At 42.3% G+C, this 17,621-nt stretch overlaps 1 protein-coding gene across 2 annotated transcripts in view; it reads right to left on the bottom strand.

Moving 5' to 3' along the window:
* Positions 1 to 17,621, bottom strand: part of vars1 (valyl-tRNA synthetase 1) — a 45,102-nt gene that overhangs the window by 25,127 nt on the left and 2,354 nt on the right. Inside the window, exons 1-7 of one of the 2 annotated variants that reach the window (XM_017706065.2) lie at positions 7,874 to 7,953; positions 6,040 to 6,386; positions 4,094 to 4,237; positions 2,863 to 3,064; positions 2,468 to 2,592; positions 1,284 to 1,359; positions 1 to 41 (exon numbers count right to left, since the gene is read on the bottom strand). The exon at positions 1 to 41 is cut by the window's left edge and continues 60 nt beyond it. In XM_017706065.2, coding sequence (XP_017561554.1) covers positions 1 to 41; positions 1,284 to 1,359; positions 2,468 to 2,592; positions 2,863 to 3,064; positions 4,094 to 4,237; positions 6,040 to 6,384 — 933 coding nt within the window. In that variant the 5' untranslated portion in view covers positions 6,385 to 6,386; positions 7,874 to 7,953. Of the gene's footprint in view, positions 42 to 1,283; positions 1,360 to 2,467; positions 2,593 to 2,862; positions 3,065 to 4,093; positions 4,238 to 6,039; positions 6,387 to 7,873; positions 7,954 to 16,952; positions 17,484 to 17,621 lie in introns of those variants that run through there. The other variant, XM_037537006.1, reaches the window with a different exon arrangement.

Raw genomic sequence — 17,621 nt, 5'->3', positions numbered from 1 at the left:
GTACTGCGGACTGTATGAATCAGGCAGAGAGCTCAGCACATCTGCATGTGCGAGAGACAGACAGATCAGGTTGGAGACATAAGAGAAGAAAGCATCAGAGAGTATGAGAAAGACAAACAACTGACAAATTAAACAAACAAAAATAATATTTTGAGATCTCAAACAGTGTCTTCTTCTTCTTTTGGCTGCTCCCTTTAGGGGTCGCCACAGCGGATCATCTGCCTCCATCTTGCCCTATCCATTGCCTCCTCTACTTTCACACCAACCATCTCCATGTCCACCTTCACTACATCCATAAACCTTCTCTGAGGTCTACCTCTTCTCCTTCTACCCGGCAGCTCCATCTCCAACATTCTTTGCCCAATATATCCACTATTCCTCCTCAACACATGTCCAAACCATCTCAACCTGGGCTCTCTGGCTTTATCTCCAAACTGCTCCACCTTCACCGTCCCTCTGATCTGCTCATTTCTAATCTTGTCCAGCCTTGTCACTCCCAACGAAAATCTCAGCATCTTCATCTCCGCCACCTCCAGCTCAGCCTCCTGTCTTTTAGACAGAGCCACAGTCTCCAAACCACACATCATAGCAGGACACACTACTGTCTTGTAAACCTTCCCTTTCACTCTTGCTGCTATCCTTCTGTCACACATCAGCCCTGACACCCGTCTCCACCCACTCCATCCTGCCTGCACCCTCTTCTTCACCTCTTTTCTACACTGTCCATTGCTCTGGATGGTTGACCCAAGATATTTGAAGTCATCCACCTTGACGACCTCTACTCCTCGCATCTTCACCTTTCCACCTGCCTCCCTCTCAGATCTCAAACAGTGTATTGTAACTAACATCACCATCACTTGTTAAATGCTTGAAGTACAATACGCAAATTAGGGCTTCAAGATATCCAAAAAACACTAATATTGTGATTCTATTGCTACAAACTCTGATCTAGATACATTTATAATCTATTACCAGCAAACTGGTGAACCAATAAACTGACCTGCTTTAATTTTTCCCAAAATAATTTACTTGCTGAATTACAAAGTCTCATCGGGAACTGTGAAAGGATGCGCCCGGTGCACAGTAACACTGCGATTGGTAAGAGAGATCATTTCTGCATACTGGAGCCTTTTATCATGTATGTACTGCAAAATTCAATATGACAGTAACAACTACTAAATGGCTCGCTATACAGCCACAGTTTACTTGTAAATTACGTCTCTAAATTTCTCTCTCAAATTCATTTAAAATTTCCGTCAACAGTACTAAACACATATATGCACCTTTTTTCTCTCCGGCCGGAGTAGGAACGTTGTATGTAATCACTCCCAGTTCCTTCTTCTCTGGTTTGGCCTTTTTCTAGAGTAAACAGACAACAAAGCATTCTTATTCTGAACACATCCATTACACCACACCCCCCACCCCACCCCACACACACAAGTTAAGTAACAGGTCAATTATCCATCATCTGAGACGACAGAGGCTGACCGTTCCCCTGGCTATCAATAATCAACTAAATCCGGAGTCAACTAAGATTATTTGCACAATATCAAAATGGCCTGTTCTTCATTCAGAACAGTTTACAGGAAGGAGAGAAAGTTACTAAATAATAACTAACATTTCCTTTTATTCGGTTCATATCATACATATCAGCTGAAGCCACAAGACCCTAAGACAGTTTGAGGGAATAAGCTAGTATTTTAAGTGACTTGGGTGTAAAAGGTGCTTTCCTGACCGTGTGCTCCTAAATCTTAAAATAAACACCGTAACACTGTTTTAGAAATCTGCAGACCACAGTTTAGAGAAAGGAAGTCCTGATGCAATTGTTTTGCTCTCAGTATCCAATCCGTGTTTTCATTGATGACAGAGCCACATTACTGAGAAAAGTGATGCTAGTCTCCCAATTAATGGTAGAATAAAACTGCTTCATGTGTCATTTTTGTTGCTTGGCCTACTTTCTGTAAAAAGAAGTTCCACAGAAAGGCGCCTCGTTCAAACAGTCAAAAGACTAAACTTCTGCCTCAGGTTGTTAATGGTGTTCGCTTATGGCACCTCTATGACAGCCGTATGCAAATGTTTGACCACCTCTGCACAAACTACAAGTTTTGTTGGTTTCCTAAGTGAAAATAAGTTAACGCAACTCCAATAGGGGACAAACTTCAATATGTGTGCTAGAACTTTCGCTCAGGCCACATTTTACGTTTTACTTTTTCCCCAATTGTGTTAAATTCAGCAAATAAACAGTGAGTGTGCACTAAAATGTGCAGAATTGTGTTCTCTGAAGAGGAAGTGTTCGCTTATTTTCACTAAGAAACTCGACCAAGCGTGCAGTTCGACCAGGGGTGTATAACATGAGGGTAAACACTAAGCTTCATTGCAGTGGTCCACATGATGGCAGCGACATACTGAGATGATGTAGACAGAAGGCAGAACATTTTGAATGCTGTGATTAGATCAGTGGTCACACCTCAGTCTGAGACTGCATCTGCTTCTTCTTCTTCTTCTCCTCCATCTCTTTCTTCTGCTGGAATTTCTCCATCTTCTCTCGCTTTTTAGCCTCTTTCTTTAGCTGAGCTTCTGTCTTCGGTGGACCTGGGACAAAATTAGAAAAGAAAAAAGAAAATCAGACTTCTATTGGTTTATAAAATACTCCAAAATCAGTATGTAATTCCAAACTGTCAGACAATTCTTTCGGACAATATTCAGTAGGCATGTGGCTTTTTCTCGCGTTCACTCCCTGGACTGTCTTTTTAAAAGTATACAAGCCCATGCTGGAGATAAAACCAAGACATTTTGGCAACATTCAGAAGCTCAGCAGATCCTTCAGGGCAATTAACCTTGCTAACACCCACAGAGACTCACCATTGACAGGTGTGCTGTTGGGAGCAGTGTTGTTTGCTGCTGCAGCAGTGTTGGCAGTTAAGCTAGATTTGGGAGTCACGGGGACCATCTTTTCACAGAGGGATATTTTGCCCAACACCTTCAGAAACTGAGGCTGATTCACGCACGTATCAAACCACCTGCTCACATTCACCAGTGTTTTCCTGTCTGTCGGCTCCAGTGCCTGAGAGAGAGGAATAAAGACAAAAGGTGAGTTAGGAGAATCAAATCTACACACAAATCGTCAAAATACAAAATATCTCTGCAAAACTAGGGGGTCTAGATGAGGATTCAGTTCAGGATTAACCATTTATTCTCCAGGGTTTATTCGGGCTTGTCCATCTGAATTTTCATGACAAATCATAAGGCAAATTTTTCAGTAACTGCATGAAATAAATGTACATGTTTTATTTATTCATTTGTTTTGGTAAAAGCCCCCCAGAAAATGTGTTTTATGATCATAAACATAACGACGTATGCTTACAATTTACTGCTGAAAGCCAAAAATCTCAGACGCTCTATGAAAGTCATGTTTCCAGAGCAGATCACTGAAGAGACGCCGTCTGTTTATAGTTTAGAGCCCAGATTTGGGGAAAAACGGGTCGACTTTCAGTAGAAAAACAAAGTTCAGCTTCTTTTATTATAAGGGTTTAAAATGACATCACCTGGAAAAGAGAGTTACAGCCTCATACGACGATTGTAGCTCATGAAATATGAAAGTTATGAAGAATATGACGAAGCCGGTGGTCCCAAGGAGTTGAAGAGGTTAAACACACCTTAATATTGGGCTGGACCTCATTTTTATGACAAATAATAATTACTGATTTCATTTTTCTGACCATTGTTTAAACGTTGATATGGACAAAGTGCACAAGCAAAACAGCAGTGCCAAATAAAATGAATGAACTGTAGGATTATACAATCTATACTTCAGCTATTTTGATTTTTAATCAAAGTAAGAATGTAAAAACAACTGGTACATTAGATTATGGTCATAAGGGACTAACATACAATCAGTTTTAATACACTGTGACTCTTCACAGGCGCCTTTTCTCTAAAACTAAAAGTAGTTTTTTGAAGCTTACTGGCCAAAACTATAACATGCTCAGAAAACATATAATTAATTAAATTAATTAAATAATTAAATCTATTGTAATTACAACAGCACACTGACACAATACCCACCCCAGCAGTTGGACTAAAGATCACTCACATATTTGAAAGGCAGCAGCGCAGCCATAGCAACAGCCATATCTGCCAGAGACAAGCTCTCTCCGACCAGGAACGTCCGTGGTTCTAGAACCTGATCTAGAACCTTCAGAACGCGTAGAAGCTCTGCCTTTGAACTGTGCTGCAGCTGGAAAGAAAGGAAACATTAGGACAGGTGTCTAAAAGGGAATCACTCACACTTACAGAGGCCATAAAATAAAAGATTGACAAGAGGACAAATGAACTAAATGGGAGACACACCGATTTATAAAAATAGACGAAACGTCTGATTAAAAGTGTTGATAAAGGAATCCTCCTATTGGAGTAACCGTGTGGAGAATTACTGCAGTAAATGGTTAAACATACTAAGAGCTGGGACGGACAAAAGGCCTCAAACATCATATCGCTGCACTTTATAGTCTGATGTTTTCATGATGCACAACACGCGCCACAAAATTCTGACACCGAGACTAAATGTACCAGTAGAGCCAAGTTTAAAAAGAGGCATCAAGATTTTAGGTACAATTATTATTATTATTCAACATTTCATATTCTGTGCTGCAGCAAATCCAAATAAACAACTGATTATACTGTCTTTTTATTGAAACATGCAGCTGGTCAGTGTTCGGTGAGTACTGAAGATCCACGATATACTCTGAAAAGTGTATCGTGTACTGCGTTAATAAAATACATCACAATAAACAACAAAGCATCTTCATATCGCCCACCTTTGATAACAACACAGTTCAATAAAAGCTGTGGTTGAAGAATATGGTGATCTTTAATTTGGCTTGTAATTAATCTAGGAAATAGCGACTGTCACTGCTTAATCCGATGCCGTTTTGTCTGAGGCCGTTTCAGGTGATGTCTAACTGTTCAAGAGCTGAGAAATGACAGAGTTATGGTCCTTTTGTCTAATGTCTGTAATGTATGTTGGGATCTGAGGTCTGCCATACGCAGCACTACACAGTGGCCCACCTCCCTCACTGAGAGAGGCTGTAGAAATCCCTCACCCACGTACAAGAAATGCGCTGTTACATCACCCAACGTGAGTGCGAATACTAGTGTCTTGGCATGGCTTGCATTAAATAAGATCAATAAATGATTGACAGCTTTTAATCTGGCAGTAAATGAAGTTTTATCCATCGAGTCACCGCAGCGACTCGGTTAAAGGGAAATGGGAATTGTCATAATGAAACTGCTGAAATGCAAACATGATGCAAGACGATGTAAGATGGAAGTCATTCAGAAGGGTAACATGCCGAGTCGGAATTGTTGACAGGAACCAGACGTCTGAAGAGTTCCCGCTAAAAGCTACTTCAAAGAAACTTACTACAAGTATGATGTCCAAGACAGCGATCTGCAGTAGTTTTGGTCTAAAATCTGTTTCCTAAACATTTTTAAAAGCCATTCATGGTACAGAGGTACATGCAGGGCCTTTTAAGGCAAACTGTCCCAGATAAGCCTTATTTGACCACTACTTCGCCATCATTAACATTACATATAAAAACTCAGAAGACACATGTTGGTTCACTGGTTGTTCGAGTACACTGTGACCCCGGGTTCCTACCATCACCACTGCACAGAAAATAGGAGCTGGATGAAGTTTCTCAAAGTTTCACAACAACGCAATCTGAATGACGCTTTATTACAGCCTTCTTTCTGTACGTTTCATCCAGTCTAATCGATAGATTCAGTGTGTCATACAGTGTCAGAAATAGAGATTATGAGATTACTTAACATGGCCTGAGGCAAGTGTGTGAGGATTTGGGCATGCAGTTTTCACAGTGCTAACTGGTGAGGTCTATCTTTCCATTTCTAGTTAGGTACATTAGGCTTTTTTAAAGACTAAATAAGCGAACCTCAGACACCAAACATGACTTAGACGTGGATGCAGACATAAATGCTTCAATAGGAACTGTGATCCAGATTCAGGACATGAGCACAAACCTTTCTGTCGACTCCCATCACCCCTAACAGAGGGAAGACCACCGCACAGGCCACTGGAGTGAGCTCGTTCTCAGCAAAGCTCAGCCACTGCCACACCTCGCTCTCCTGCTGGGCATCGCTGCCTGTCCTGCGGCCTACCGATGCCAGGTACCAGGCGACAGCGCCGGCGCCACACAGCGGCGTGTCCCTGCCGTCCCCCAGCAGCAGCGCAGGGCGACACCGGGCTACTCCCGCCGGGGGCTCCTCCGCGAGGGTCCTCGGGCGGGACGGGGAGAATTCAGCCGCAATCAGGGTGAGCAAACTCCTGAAGTCATCAGGGTGGGACGACACGTATAGGGAGTCCATGTCTGAGAGAGAGACAGAGAGACAGAGATAGAAAGATCACACGTTATTTAAAACTGTGCTACATCTGCTTTTGCTCTCTTTTTCTTTCTCTCATTAACTGCTTTAGCAAAAATGTAACTCACAATGTAAAAATGTAAACAGAGCAAGACTCGTGTCAGTAAAACGTTGCTAAACGGAACAGAGGGAAGGAAAAAGAGAGACAGATATAAAGAGGCAGCTACAAATGTATGTCTATTTTTTTCTTTCGTTCTTTCTCCTGTTTATTCTTCACTGCTTTGACAAAAATAGACCAATAAAACATTGAACTGGGACAGAAAGGAAGAACCAACTCATTCGTCTCTGTCTCATTACACGTTTAGATAAGACGCCCTCACTGCGTTACAGTATGTTCAAAATGCCTCTGCTAGGTGTGACCACATCACACCTGTTCCTCAGTCTTCACTGGTTTCCCATTACATTGTGTTCAGTACAAGGTTCTCCTCACCGCATATAAAGCTTTGCACGGTGGGGCAGTGGAGGGCTGGAGGTTAGGGAACCGGGCCTGTGATCGGAAGGTCGCCGGTTCAATCCCCACAGCCGACAGCACATGACTAAGGTGTCCTTGAGCAAGACACCTAACTCCCAATTGCTCCCCGGGCGCCGTGGATAGGGCCCCCTAGTGTGTGTGTATTCACTAGTGTGTATGTGGTGTTTCACTTCACGGATGGGTTAAATGCGGAGGTGGAATTTCCACGTTTGGGATTAATAAAGTATCACTTAACTTATGGTCTGGCTCCTCAATACTGGCTTCTTCATCTATATGTCCCATCCCGTGCTTTGAGATCACCTGATTGACTTCTATGGGTGGTCGATTTTGTTTTGTCCTTTTATTTAATGTGTTGATGGTAAAGCGCCCTTGAGCATGGGAAACGCGCTATATAATTAAAAGTGAAGATGATGATGAGACGAAGAGAAACCTGCCGTGTTTTTATAAACTGCTACACAACCAACACTCGCCAGCATTTCACGCCAATTCTCCGTTCCACCTTAAATGGTGCAGAGTTCCACTCCTCGCACAGTGTCCGTGCGGGCGCCAGAACGCGAGCGCTGCACATTTAAGGTGGAACGGAGAAATTCGAATAAGAAGCGAAAGTTCAGCTTCGCAGCTCGTAGCCTGGCCGCTCACTCCGAGGCCAACAGGCCATTTGCTGAGCGGTTTAACAGGTATGGTCAGGTAAACTGACCTAAAAGATGCAGAACCGCAGCTTTCCTGTACGGAAACGTTAACAGAGACGTTAGCTTAGCGACCTGCAATCTGAGGTAAATTTACAGCCACAGTGACGACGGTTTAAGCTAAATTACGCGCTTCTCCCGGCTGGTTTGTCAGCTGTGAGGAAGCCGGTCGTTTAAAAGTTGCTGGAGCTCGTAACCGAGTTGGTTAGGGTGCATAAATAACAGCGAAATTAATAATAATACGTTATTAATATTCTCATAACGGACTCTCACTCACCAAACAGCAGAACCGGCAGCTTGAACGCCGCGTGCACCGAACGCGCAACGTAGCAACGGACGGCCGGAAAGCAGCGCCGGCTGACGTAAAACCGAAAGCGGTCTGATGCAACATAAACGAAGGACCACGTTAAAAAAAATCAATTAAAAAGGGAAACTCCATCGCTTTTCCAAAATTTTGGTTTGTCTGAGATGTAAACATAGTCATTCAGGGTGGTTTGATGTGAACTGGTTCACTGTAGAGAAACTTACAGACTCGGATTTCCTTACAGTGGCGCTGAATGGAACCAGGGGTCGCAATGTCTACTGCACAAAATACCAGAGGTGGACGAAGGACACAAATCATGATAAAGTAGATACCCAAGGTACAATATTACTCCAGTAAAAGTACAAGTTCCTCCCTTTAGACCTCCACTTGAGTAAAAGTACTAAAGTATTTACCTTCAAATGTACTTAAGTATCTAAAGTAAAAGTACTAAAGTATTTCCCTTCAAATGTACTTAAGTATAAAGTAAAAGTACTAAAAGAGTATTTCTGGCTCTGATGTCCTGTTATCATTTTTATAACCAGACTGGCTTCATGAACTCATTTCAGGTGAAAGTCCTCCAGCGTCTCTCTTGGTAAACCAGTCTTTTAATAGAACGTCATTAATTAGTGACGCTGATGTCTATTAAAATGATCAGAAGCACAAAACACTGAAGGTAAACAGCTTCCATCAGGGAGAACCGAGTGGCTCTGAAATCACTTTTTACACACAAGCAAAGTTTCAGTTTCAGATTTATTTACAACTTAGTTCCAAGTTTAAGTTGAATAAAAACTGGCTTTAAACTCAGGATCACAGATGAGCTCCTTTACTATGTTGATCTGTAGGCGTCTGTTCATAAACATAAACCAGCCCAAACTCATTTACTATAAAATGAAGTGGTGTTTGTAGAAATTCAGAAAAAAGCCGCTTCAGTCTCGACTGCATATGTGGACATATTTCTATATTGAGCTCTATTTACACAAAGTTAGGTTAGTTCATCATTTATGTTGAACAGACTCTCCCAAAGTTTTACGCTGCTGCGCTGACGTTGAACCGCGTGCTGCACTGGGTCGGTATGACCAACAGGTCAAAACCAGCTCTAAACAAAGTGACCGCTGGGCCCTGATTGGTGCTCTGGCTTTGCGCTTCTTTTGTTTTGACATGTTACGTTTTTATACACACAGAAACCAAAAGGAACGACAGATTTCTCAAAATGTAGGAGGAAAAAGTCGGATATTAGACTCTGAAATGTAGTTGAGTGAAAGGAAAAAGTCGCCCAGAATGGAAAAACTTAAGTACAGATACATGAAAAAATACTTAAGTACAGTAACTAATTACATTTACACTGTTACTGTCCACCACTGACCACAAATATAGCCATTTTATTTACTCACCAAAACCACCAGTGAACGTACACAAGTCTTCTAAGTTTATACATGTGATGTTGATGTTGGTAAAGTAATATATCTGAGAAAACAAGTTTTCTTGAGGACTGTTTTGCCTTGGGACACCCTTAAAATGCATATTTGTTTTACAAATTTTATCATTAATTATTAATAATAATAAAACATAAACCATAAAACAGCATCTCAGACATCAGGCAGTGCATTCATAAGCATTTGATATAATAACTTTGTGAAGGAGCTTTTACAGACCATGAACGTTTCAGATGTTTGGTTCCCATCACCACCACTGCGAACAGTTCTAATGTTAAATATTTAGAAATGTAGACATTTTCAAAAACCCCCTTTTACATTTTTAATCCACGGTTTTTGATTCAGAAAGTCAGTTTAAACCGGTTGACACATTTATCTACTTATTATGCAGTATATTTCCAAAAGTATTCACTCATCTGTCTTTACGTGCATATGAACATCCCATTCTTAATCCGTATGGTTTAATATGCTGGTGGCTCACCCTTTGCAGCTATAACAGCTTCAGCTCTTCTGGGAAGGCTTTCCACAAGGGTTAGGAGTGTTTATGGGAATTTTTGACCGTTCTTCCAGAAGAGCATTTGTGAGGTCAGACACTGATGTTGGACGAGAAGGCCTGGCTCACAGTCTCCGCTCTAATTCATCCCAAAGGTGTTCTGTCGGGTTGAGGTCAGGACTCTGTGCAGGCCAGTCAAGTTCTTGTACACCAAACTCGCTCATCCACGTCTTTATGGACCTGCTTTGTGCACTGGTGTGCAGTCATGTTGGAACAGGAAGGGGCCGTCTCCGAACTGTTCCCACAAAGTTGGAAGCATGAAATTGTCTAAAATCTCTCTCGTTCTGTTGAAGCATTAAGAGTTCTTTTCACTGGAAGTAAAGGGCCGAGCCCAACTCCTGAAAAACAACCCCACACCATGATCCCCCCTCCACCAAACTTTACACTTGGCACAATGCAGTCAGACAAGTACCGTCTCCTGGCAACCACTAAACCCAGATTCGTCCATTGGATTTCCATACGGAGAAGCGTGATTGGTCACTCCAGAGAACACGTCTCCACTGCTCTAGACTCCAGTGGCGGCGCTTTACACCACTGCATTCCACGCTTTGCATTGCGCTTGGTGATGTAAGGCTTGGATGCAGCTGCTCGGCCATGGAAACCCATTCCATGAAGCTTTCTAAGCTGTTCTTGAGCTGATCTGAAGGCCACATGAAGTTTGGAGGTCTGTAGTGATTGACTCTGCAGAAAGTCGGTGACCTCTGCGCACTATGCCCCTCAGCGTCCGCTGACCCCGCTCTGTCATTTTACGTGGCTGACCACTTCGTGGCTGAGTTGCTGTCGTTCCCAATCTCTTCCACTTGTTATAATCCCACTGACAGTCGACTGTGGAATATTTAGTAGTGAGGAAATTTCACGACTGGACTTGCTGCACAGGTGGCGTCCGATCACGGTACCACGCTGGAATCCACTGAGCTCCTGAGAGCGACCCATTCTTTCACTAATGTCTGTAGAAGCAGTCTGCAGGCCTAGGGGCTCGGCTTTATACACCTGTGGCCATGGAAGTGATTGGAGCACCTGAACTCTGATTTGGATGGGTGACTGAATACTTTTGGCAATATAGTATGTGTTGAAATCAATTTCTTATTTGTTACATGAAAAATCAGTCCATATGTATAAATCTAAAATAGTTTCTGCTAAAAAATAAATCATGACATTCATAACAATAGCAGAACCCTTTTTGGCACTATACAGAACCACATACAGCACATTCCACCACTCTGAAGAACTATTTCACTATGCAAAGAACATTTAAGCATGGAATGGTTCTACATACAGCTCATTGTTCTAAACAGAACAGAGCTTTTACTAAGGAACCCTTGAAGAACCATCTTTTTTAAGAGTTAAATGGAAATAATTGCTTTCTGTTGGATGTTATAAAATGCGTTATTCCAGATAAAAACAGTAGGGGAAGCCGTTACGGTGTCTTGTAGTATTTTATTTCTTATACATTTGTATGTTTTGAGACTGTGTAGAAGGTTTATTACAGTTCTTCCCTTTAGGACCAGATAAGAGGAGGAGTTTAGCACCTTTTGGTCAAAGACAACAGCAGAAACTCTTACAGTGACAGAGAATTAGAGAAGTAACCAAGTGTATCATTCATTCATTTATTCATTCATTGGGCTTTATTTTTAATTTTGAGTAACCGTGTGTAAAAATGACTTTTGTTTACAAGGGGTGCAAAAAGAGTGGAATCAGAGGGCGTGGCCACATTCAAGCGTTCAGTAGATGAACAGAGCCCCCTAGTGAACTGACTAACACTAAACATGCGGTCATTTGCTGGTGTGAGAGCTGGTGCGAGTTTAAAGAGAATTTCCACCAATGTCTCAAAATTTCTGTATAATTCAGGGGTTAAGATGTAAACAAAGTCATGCAGAGCGGGTGGATGTCAAATTGTTCATTGTAGGGAAACTTACAGGTTCAGATGTCTTTACAGTGGTGGTGATAGGAACCAGGGGTCACTGTCTACAATACAAATATAGCCATTATATATATATATAGATATAGATATAGATATAGATATATAGATAGATAGATAGATAGATAGATATATACAGGGTGCTTCAAAAAAAGCTTTATCCAGTTTCAAAGCACCATATTTTTAGAACCGTAAGGAATCTAGGAACCAATCACAATCCAACTGAAAAAAGGGTCATAGAGTTTCTGACTGTCAGCAGGAGACGGCTCCCTTCAGTCTGAGAGGAGAAGCAACCCCTGAGCAGAAGAGTGAATCCATCATAACTGTGCGAAGTGATTTTCGTGGGCAGTGAACCTCCAGTGGCTCAGAGCGTTCGATGTTGATTCCACAGCACTGGATGATCTCCGAAATCGCACTGAAAGATCCGTGAGTGCAGCAACACCCGACACGTTCAATCCAGTGTAGGATGAATTTATATATATTCATAAATTTTCTTTGGGGACTATTTTGCCTTCACTGATTCCATGTTTGTATAACTTATCACTGTTTATATGGGTTAACTACAAGGGCATGTTAGTCATTTCATTAGCATTCTTCCATAAAAACCCAACTTTATGCAGTTAAAATGCAGCACCTGTTAATAAGTGTATTGTAATAATGACAATGACACCAGGAAATCAGAGAAGCAAAGTTTTATTCAGACGTCACTCAAAGTCTAAATCAAATGCAGTCCCAGGTTCCACAAGGACAAACGGATCTGTTCCACTCACGCTCTGTTAGTAAAAGGACTCTTTCAGGCCCCACAGCCTGGTCAACAGTACACAACACCACCTGACTGACCATGAAACCCCCATCCCTTTATTATCCCTTTCAGCATTTCTAAAAATGAGTCCTCGCTCGTTCCATTTTACTGGCAGTCATCCGCAAAAAAACGATTCACCAAGTCAAAGTAGGATAAAAGAATGAGGAACAAACTAAATTTTCATCCACAATCACTTCATTTTACACATCAACAACTGTTCCACTCCAAAAACGGGAAGCAGCAGAGACTAAAGGCTACTGTATCTTACTCAGCGCTTTCAAATACATTCAAGTATGAGAACACCATCAAACCAGTGACCCAAAGATTTTAGGCCCAGCTCATTTTTATTACAACTCCTGTTATGTAATGAGAAACACCTACCACTCCTGTCAGCGCACCAGGCCACACCCACACTTACTTTACAAAGAATGTAAAAGTTCATTAAGGCATCAGAACTGACTGGTCCATGCTCCACCCACTAACACCCACATATTTGGGAAACATTGCGTTCAACTCAGTTCTTACCAAAATCTCTTGATTTCTATGTATCTTGGTTGTGATTCATCTCCAACATTTATTTTGTATGAATGTGAATTCACACTGTTAGGATATGCTATGTATATTTACAAAAAACTATGTAATATAGAACTAAAATATCCCTGCAGAAAAGATCATTAGAGCAATTAGGATTCAAATGAAAATCTGATGATTTTGTCTTCTAGTGGGGATTGGCTTAAAGGTGACCATTAGAGACGATTAGTTTCCTGTAGGACAGCTTTAGATTCAAATAGGAAACCACCAAACGCATCTGGAATGAGAACACCTGTAAAATCATGAGTCCTTTACGCTGTGCCATCAAAACATTAGAAAAACACAGATTAGCATTAGTGACTACTGGACACCACCAGTAACAAACGGAAACCTAATGGTTTCTATATTTTTGTTCAGCAGGGGCTTAATTGTTAAGTTAGTTGCTCGCTCAGTTAACAACAATGTTCTCTTACAAAACCTTACTGTACCAGGGGCCGCATTCATTACAGAAAATGCTTATCGCAACAAAACCTTGTATCTCCATTTTTGTTGTTTTTCAGTTTTTGACAGAATTTGAAAATAGCCATTGCCCTTTATGTTGTGTGTAAATTTCATGATGAACGGACCAAATAAAACGACCCAAAATTACTTGGTAAAAATTCTGGTTCCATTGACTTACATTTAAAGTAGAGTACGATTTTTCCTTCTCCTGTAAAGTTACCTGTAATGTGGAGCGAGGAGGCGGACGCATATGCGGAGATAAGCGACTTTTATTGTGGGCAAATCCAGGGTCATGGTCAAGACGGTCCAGGATCATAGAGCCAACATGGATTGAACAGGGGGGCAGACACGACAGACAAACAAAAAGCAGGTTCTAACAACACACAGTATCCAGAAAAACCAACAAAGCAAACGAACAGCACGACAAAACACATCGAACAAAGCAAACAAATCAAACAAAGACCAGTAAGAACAAAGGCCAAACACATGGCTTATAAAACAGGGATAACGAGGGACAGGTGAAAACAATCAGGGGTGGAGTCAACAAACAAGGGGGCTGAACCAAAACAAACACATGGGCTAAACCAAAACACGAACACATGGAGAGGACTGGGAGGGGCCACTCGTGACATTCCCCTTTTGGAGACATGAGGTTTTGTGACAGCAGTGTTAACGTTATCTTTATGTCTTAAGATCTGACAGGTCAAAAAATATTTTTGTTCACAAATTCGTATTACAGAAACAAATCTTATCTTGTCTTACAGCATCTGTTGTTATGTCAAGTGAGGAAATCTTAACTTGCTCGATTGAAGTCGATCAACTGTCATGTCTGTTACCTAGCAACCAGATCTGAGCGTCGCCGCTTTTCAGTTTCAGTTTCATTTCCCAAACGCTTTAGCTGAGCGCTTACGCTGTTCCTCCTGATAAACAGACACAGTCAGCTCTGTCTCCATATTATTCTCCACCATCGCTGTGATACTGTATCTGACGAGTTTTCATTCACATAAATGCACGAAGGTAATAAGAGGGGACGGTGGAGATCGTGTCTGCAGTGTCAGGGGATTTTAAACGCTGTTACACCTCTGAAGTCGTATCAGAGCCGGTTTACGGGGAGTCTGGCCACTCCCCTATTCCTCCCGTTAAATCAAAACCAGGACGACTGAACAGCAGAGGACGCCCGCGAGTGAGTCCTCAATGAATGGATGTGAATGGAGCTCAACGGCTAAAAACGAAAAGTTAAAATAGTTTCTAATCACTCGCCCAAAACGTTTCTTTCATTTTAGAAAGTAGAAAGATGTATTTCACTAAAAAAACAAAACTAACCTGTATGTTTACTTTTTTCTACGGAAAACGGGTTTTGGGCAGCAGGGGGCGGGCTTTACTGCTAGAGCGGGATGATTGACTGGCGAGCGGAGCAGCTCATTGGCTATTCGCGCTCACTGACGTCATGAGCACACATGAGGCGCCGTTTTGAACTCCTATAGCTCGAGTTTAAAAGCTATTTAAAATATAACAGCGGTGTTAAAATGTTTTATGAAATTCACTGTTCAGGAAATGATCGCATTCATTTACATTAAAAATGTTTAAGCATTTATAAACTATGATTTTGGTCAAGTGCTCCATATCAACCCATTCATTTTGGACTCGCTCGGGAGCGCCCTCTAGCGTTTGAGAAAGCAGAAAGACATTGGAGAGCGGGAATTCTCCTCTCTACAAGTTCTCTACAAATTAATAACTGTCTGAATTGAGATATTTGGGTAAAAACTGAGTTATGTGTGATGATGTATCTTTAGATTGTTGTGAATTTGTCTGAGCTCACAACAGCTCCTACAGAATGAATAGTGCCACTTTACAATAGGAAATGAGGTCTATGAATGGATTAAAAACGGGTTTATTAGTGGTTATTAATTGGGTCATACACACGTTAAAAATAAAGGGTAACAGTGAACTACTGCGGGCCAAATAGTGAGCCCACGTTCATCTATACTGTCAAAGCTCAGATCTTGCTGGTTACTTGTCTTGACTGCCTTACGCCGATCAGCTTCATCTTCTTCATAACAGGTCAATGTAGCCTTTTTTATTTGTGTTATAACAGCTCACAAATTATTTTAAAGGTGTTTACAACCTAATTACTACCAAATTAATAAGACTTAATAAGAGTACTCTTGTAAAGTGGAACACATTTGTGGGCGGAGCATTTACATTAGAGCTGTATACCCACAGTCGTCATGTAGGGAACCAACAAAAAGATATAATTTGTCTGAGGGTGTTCAAACGTTTGCATACAAATGGATGTTGATGTTCATTTCGGGTCCCCGATCAATAATAATTGTGTCTGCACCAACAGAATCATTGCCATTCCAGGTGCTAAGACTGTCTGTTGTGTACATTTGGAATGTCTTTTAATAGGCCGACAGTGACGATGACGCAGTGCAGTATACACAAGCTTAAACAGATGGATATGATGATCCAGGCGATACACCCACATGCACTAAAAAAGCAATGTCCCATCCTCATGCTCCTTTAACAGCCTCCTCCACGTTTTCCACCAAATTTTCGACCGCATTCTCCACCACTCCGGAAACCTCCTGTATGTTTTCTGCCACGTTTTCCACTCCTCCAAATGCTTCTTGCACATTTTCCACTGCATTTTCCACGACTCCTCCTACGATGGCGCCCACTGCTTTAAGTAGGTGACCCACTCCCCTCTGGCTTCTCCACACCAGGGTCCCCAAGCCTCTTCCCACCGTACTGGTTTGATGACCCATTTCACAAGCCATGGTGCCCAAGTACTCGACTAGACCATATCCTGTTGACCCTGCCAAATGTCCTCCAAGCTCCAAGGCTTCCTGCAGCATTCTGGTTACTAGCCCCATAATGTCGCACATTAGCGTTCCGGTGCCAGTCACCCCCTCCTGGCAGGACAGCAGTAGGGTGCCGACTAACGTCCTGATGCAGAAATAAAGTGACCCCACCCCATTCTCAACCACTTGATACAAGATGTTCCATGTGTTCTCAGCACCTGAGGCTACGCCGCAAACCACATCCCGGACCACAACGAGGCTGTCCCGGGGTACTGCTGCTAGCACAGCCGCGTCCTCCTGCAGAACATAGGAGACTTGAGAGGGGAGGTTGGTCAGGGTGGAGATGACTGGAGATAGAGGGGCACAAAGGAGAGAAAAAGAGGATGACAGGATGTAGAGCAGGACACTCTCTGAGAGTTCAGATTCTGTGTCATTAGCATTAGTGATTTTCTCAAATGAGCTTTCCTCAATCGATCTTTCCTCAGTCAAGGTTTCTTCAGTGCTTGTGACATCTCCTTGCATGTTAGCTCTAGCCGGCTCTGCCCCCTCAGCAACCTGTGTGTCCATGCTTGTCCCAACCAGGTGTGTATCCTTGCTAGCGTCTTGGATGATGTCTGGTCTTTCTTTGGAGAGTGATATTACCTCCTCATGTCCATGACCTCCTTGACTACACCCCCCTGAAAAGAGTTCCTCAATTCCCACCAGTTTCTCCAGCTCATCCACACTCATAACCTTCAAGTCGCCCTCTCCTTCCAGGACCATTCCCTTGCTAAAGCTAGTAGCTCCATCCGGGTCAGTGCAACACACTGCTGTCCAGGGTATCCCTGCCTCACACTCGCTCAATCCCCCTAACCCACTTTGGACATAGACGTTACCCCCCACTTTGGAGCAAAGTGGTACGACCTGGCTCTCCACTAGCTCTGCAGTGAGGGCGTCCACTTTCTGGAGAGGGGACAGCGAGGCGGAAGGAGCCACATGGTGATCTCTCTTGAGGAGAGCTGGGATGAACATATGGGAATCTTCACCGCTCCAGGTTTCATCCTACGGATAAATCCAAGAAACAAAGGCAAACATTTATTTGGATGATTTAAAGCTATGGTTAGGGAAGCATTACATTTACACAACTTTCCCCAAAGGTCAATCAACCAAGATTTGTTTGCTTCTTTAGCAAAACAAATC

Source organism: Pygocentrus nattereri, chromosome 3 (genome assembly GCF_015220715.1).
Source record: "Pygocentrus nattereri isolate fPygNat1 chromosome 3, fPygNat1.pri, whole genome shotgun sequence".
In the NCBI taxonomy this organism is placed as follows: domain Eukaryota; kingdom Metazoa; phylum Chordata; class Actinopteri; order Characiformes; family Serrasalmidae; genus Pygocentrus; species Pygocentrus nattereri.
Note: the sequence above shows the minus strand (reverse complement) of the source record. Positions and strands in the feature narration are given on the sequence as shown.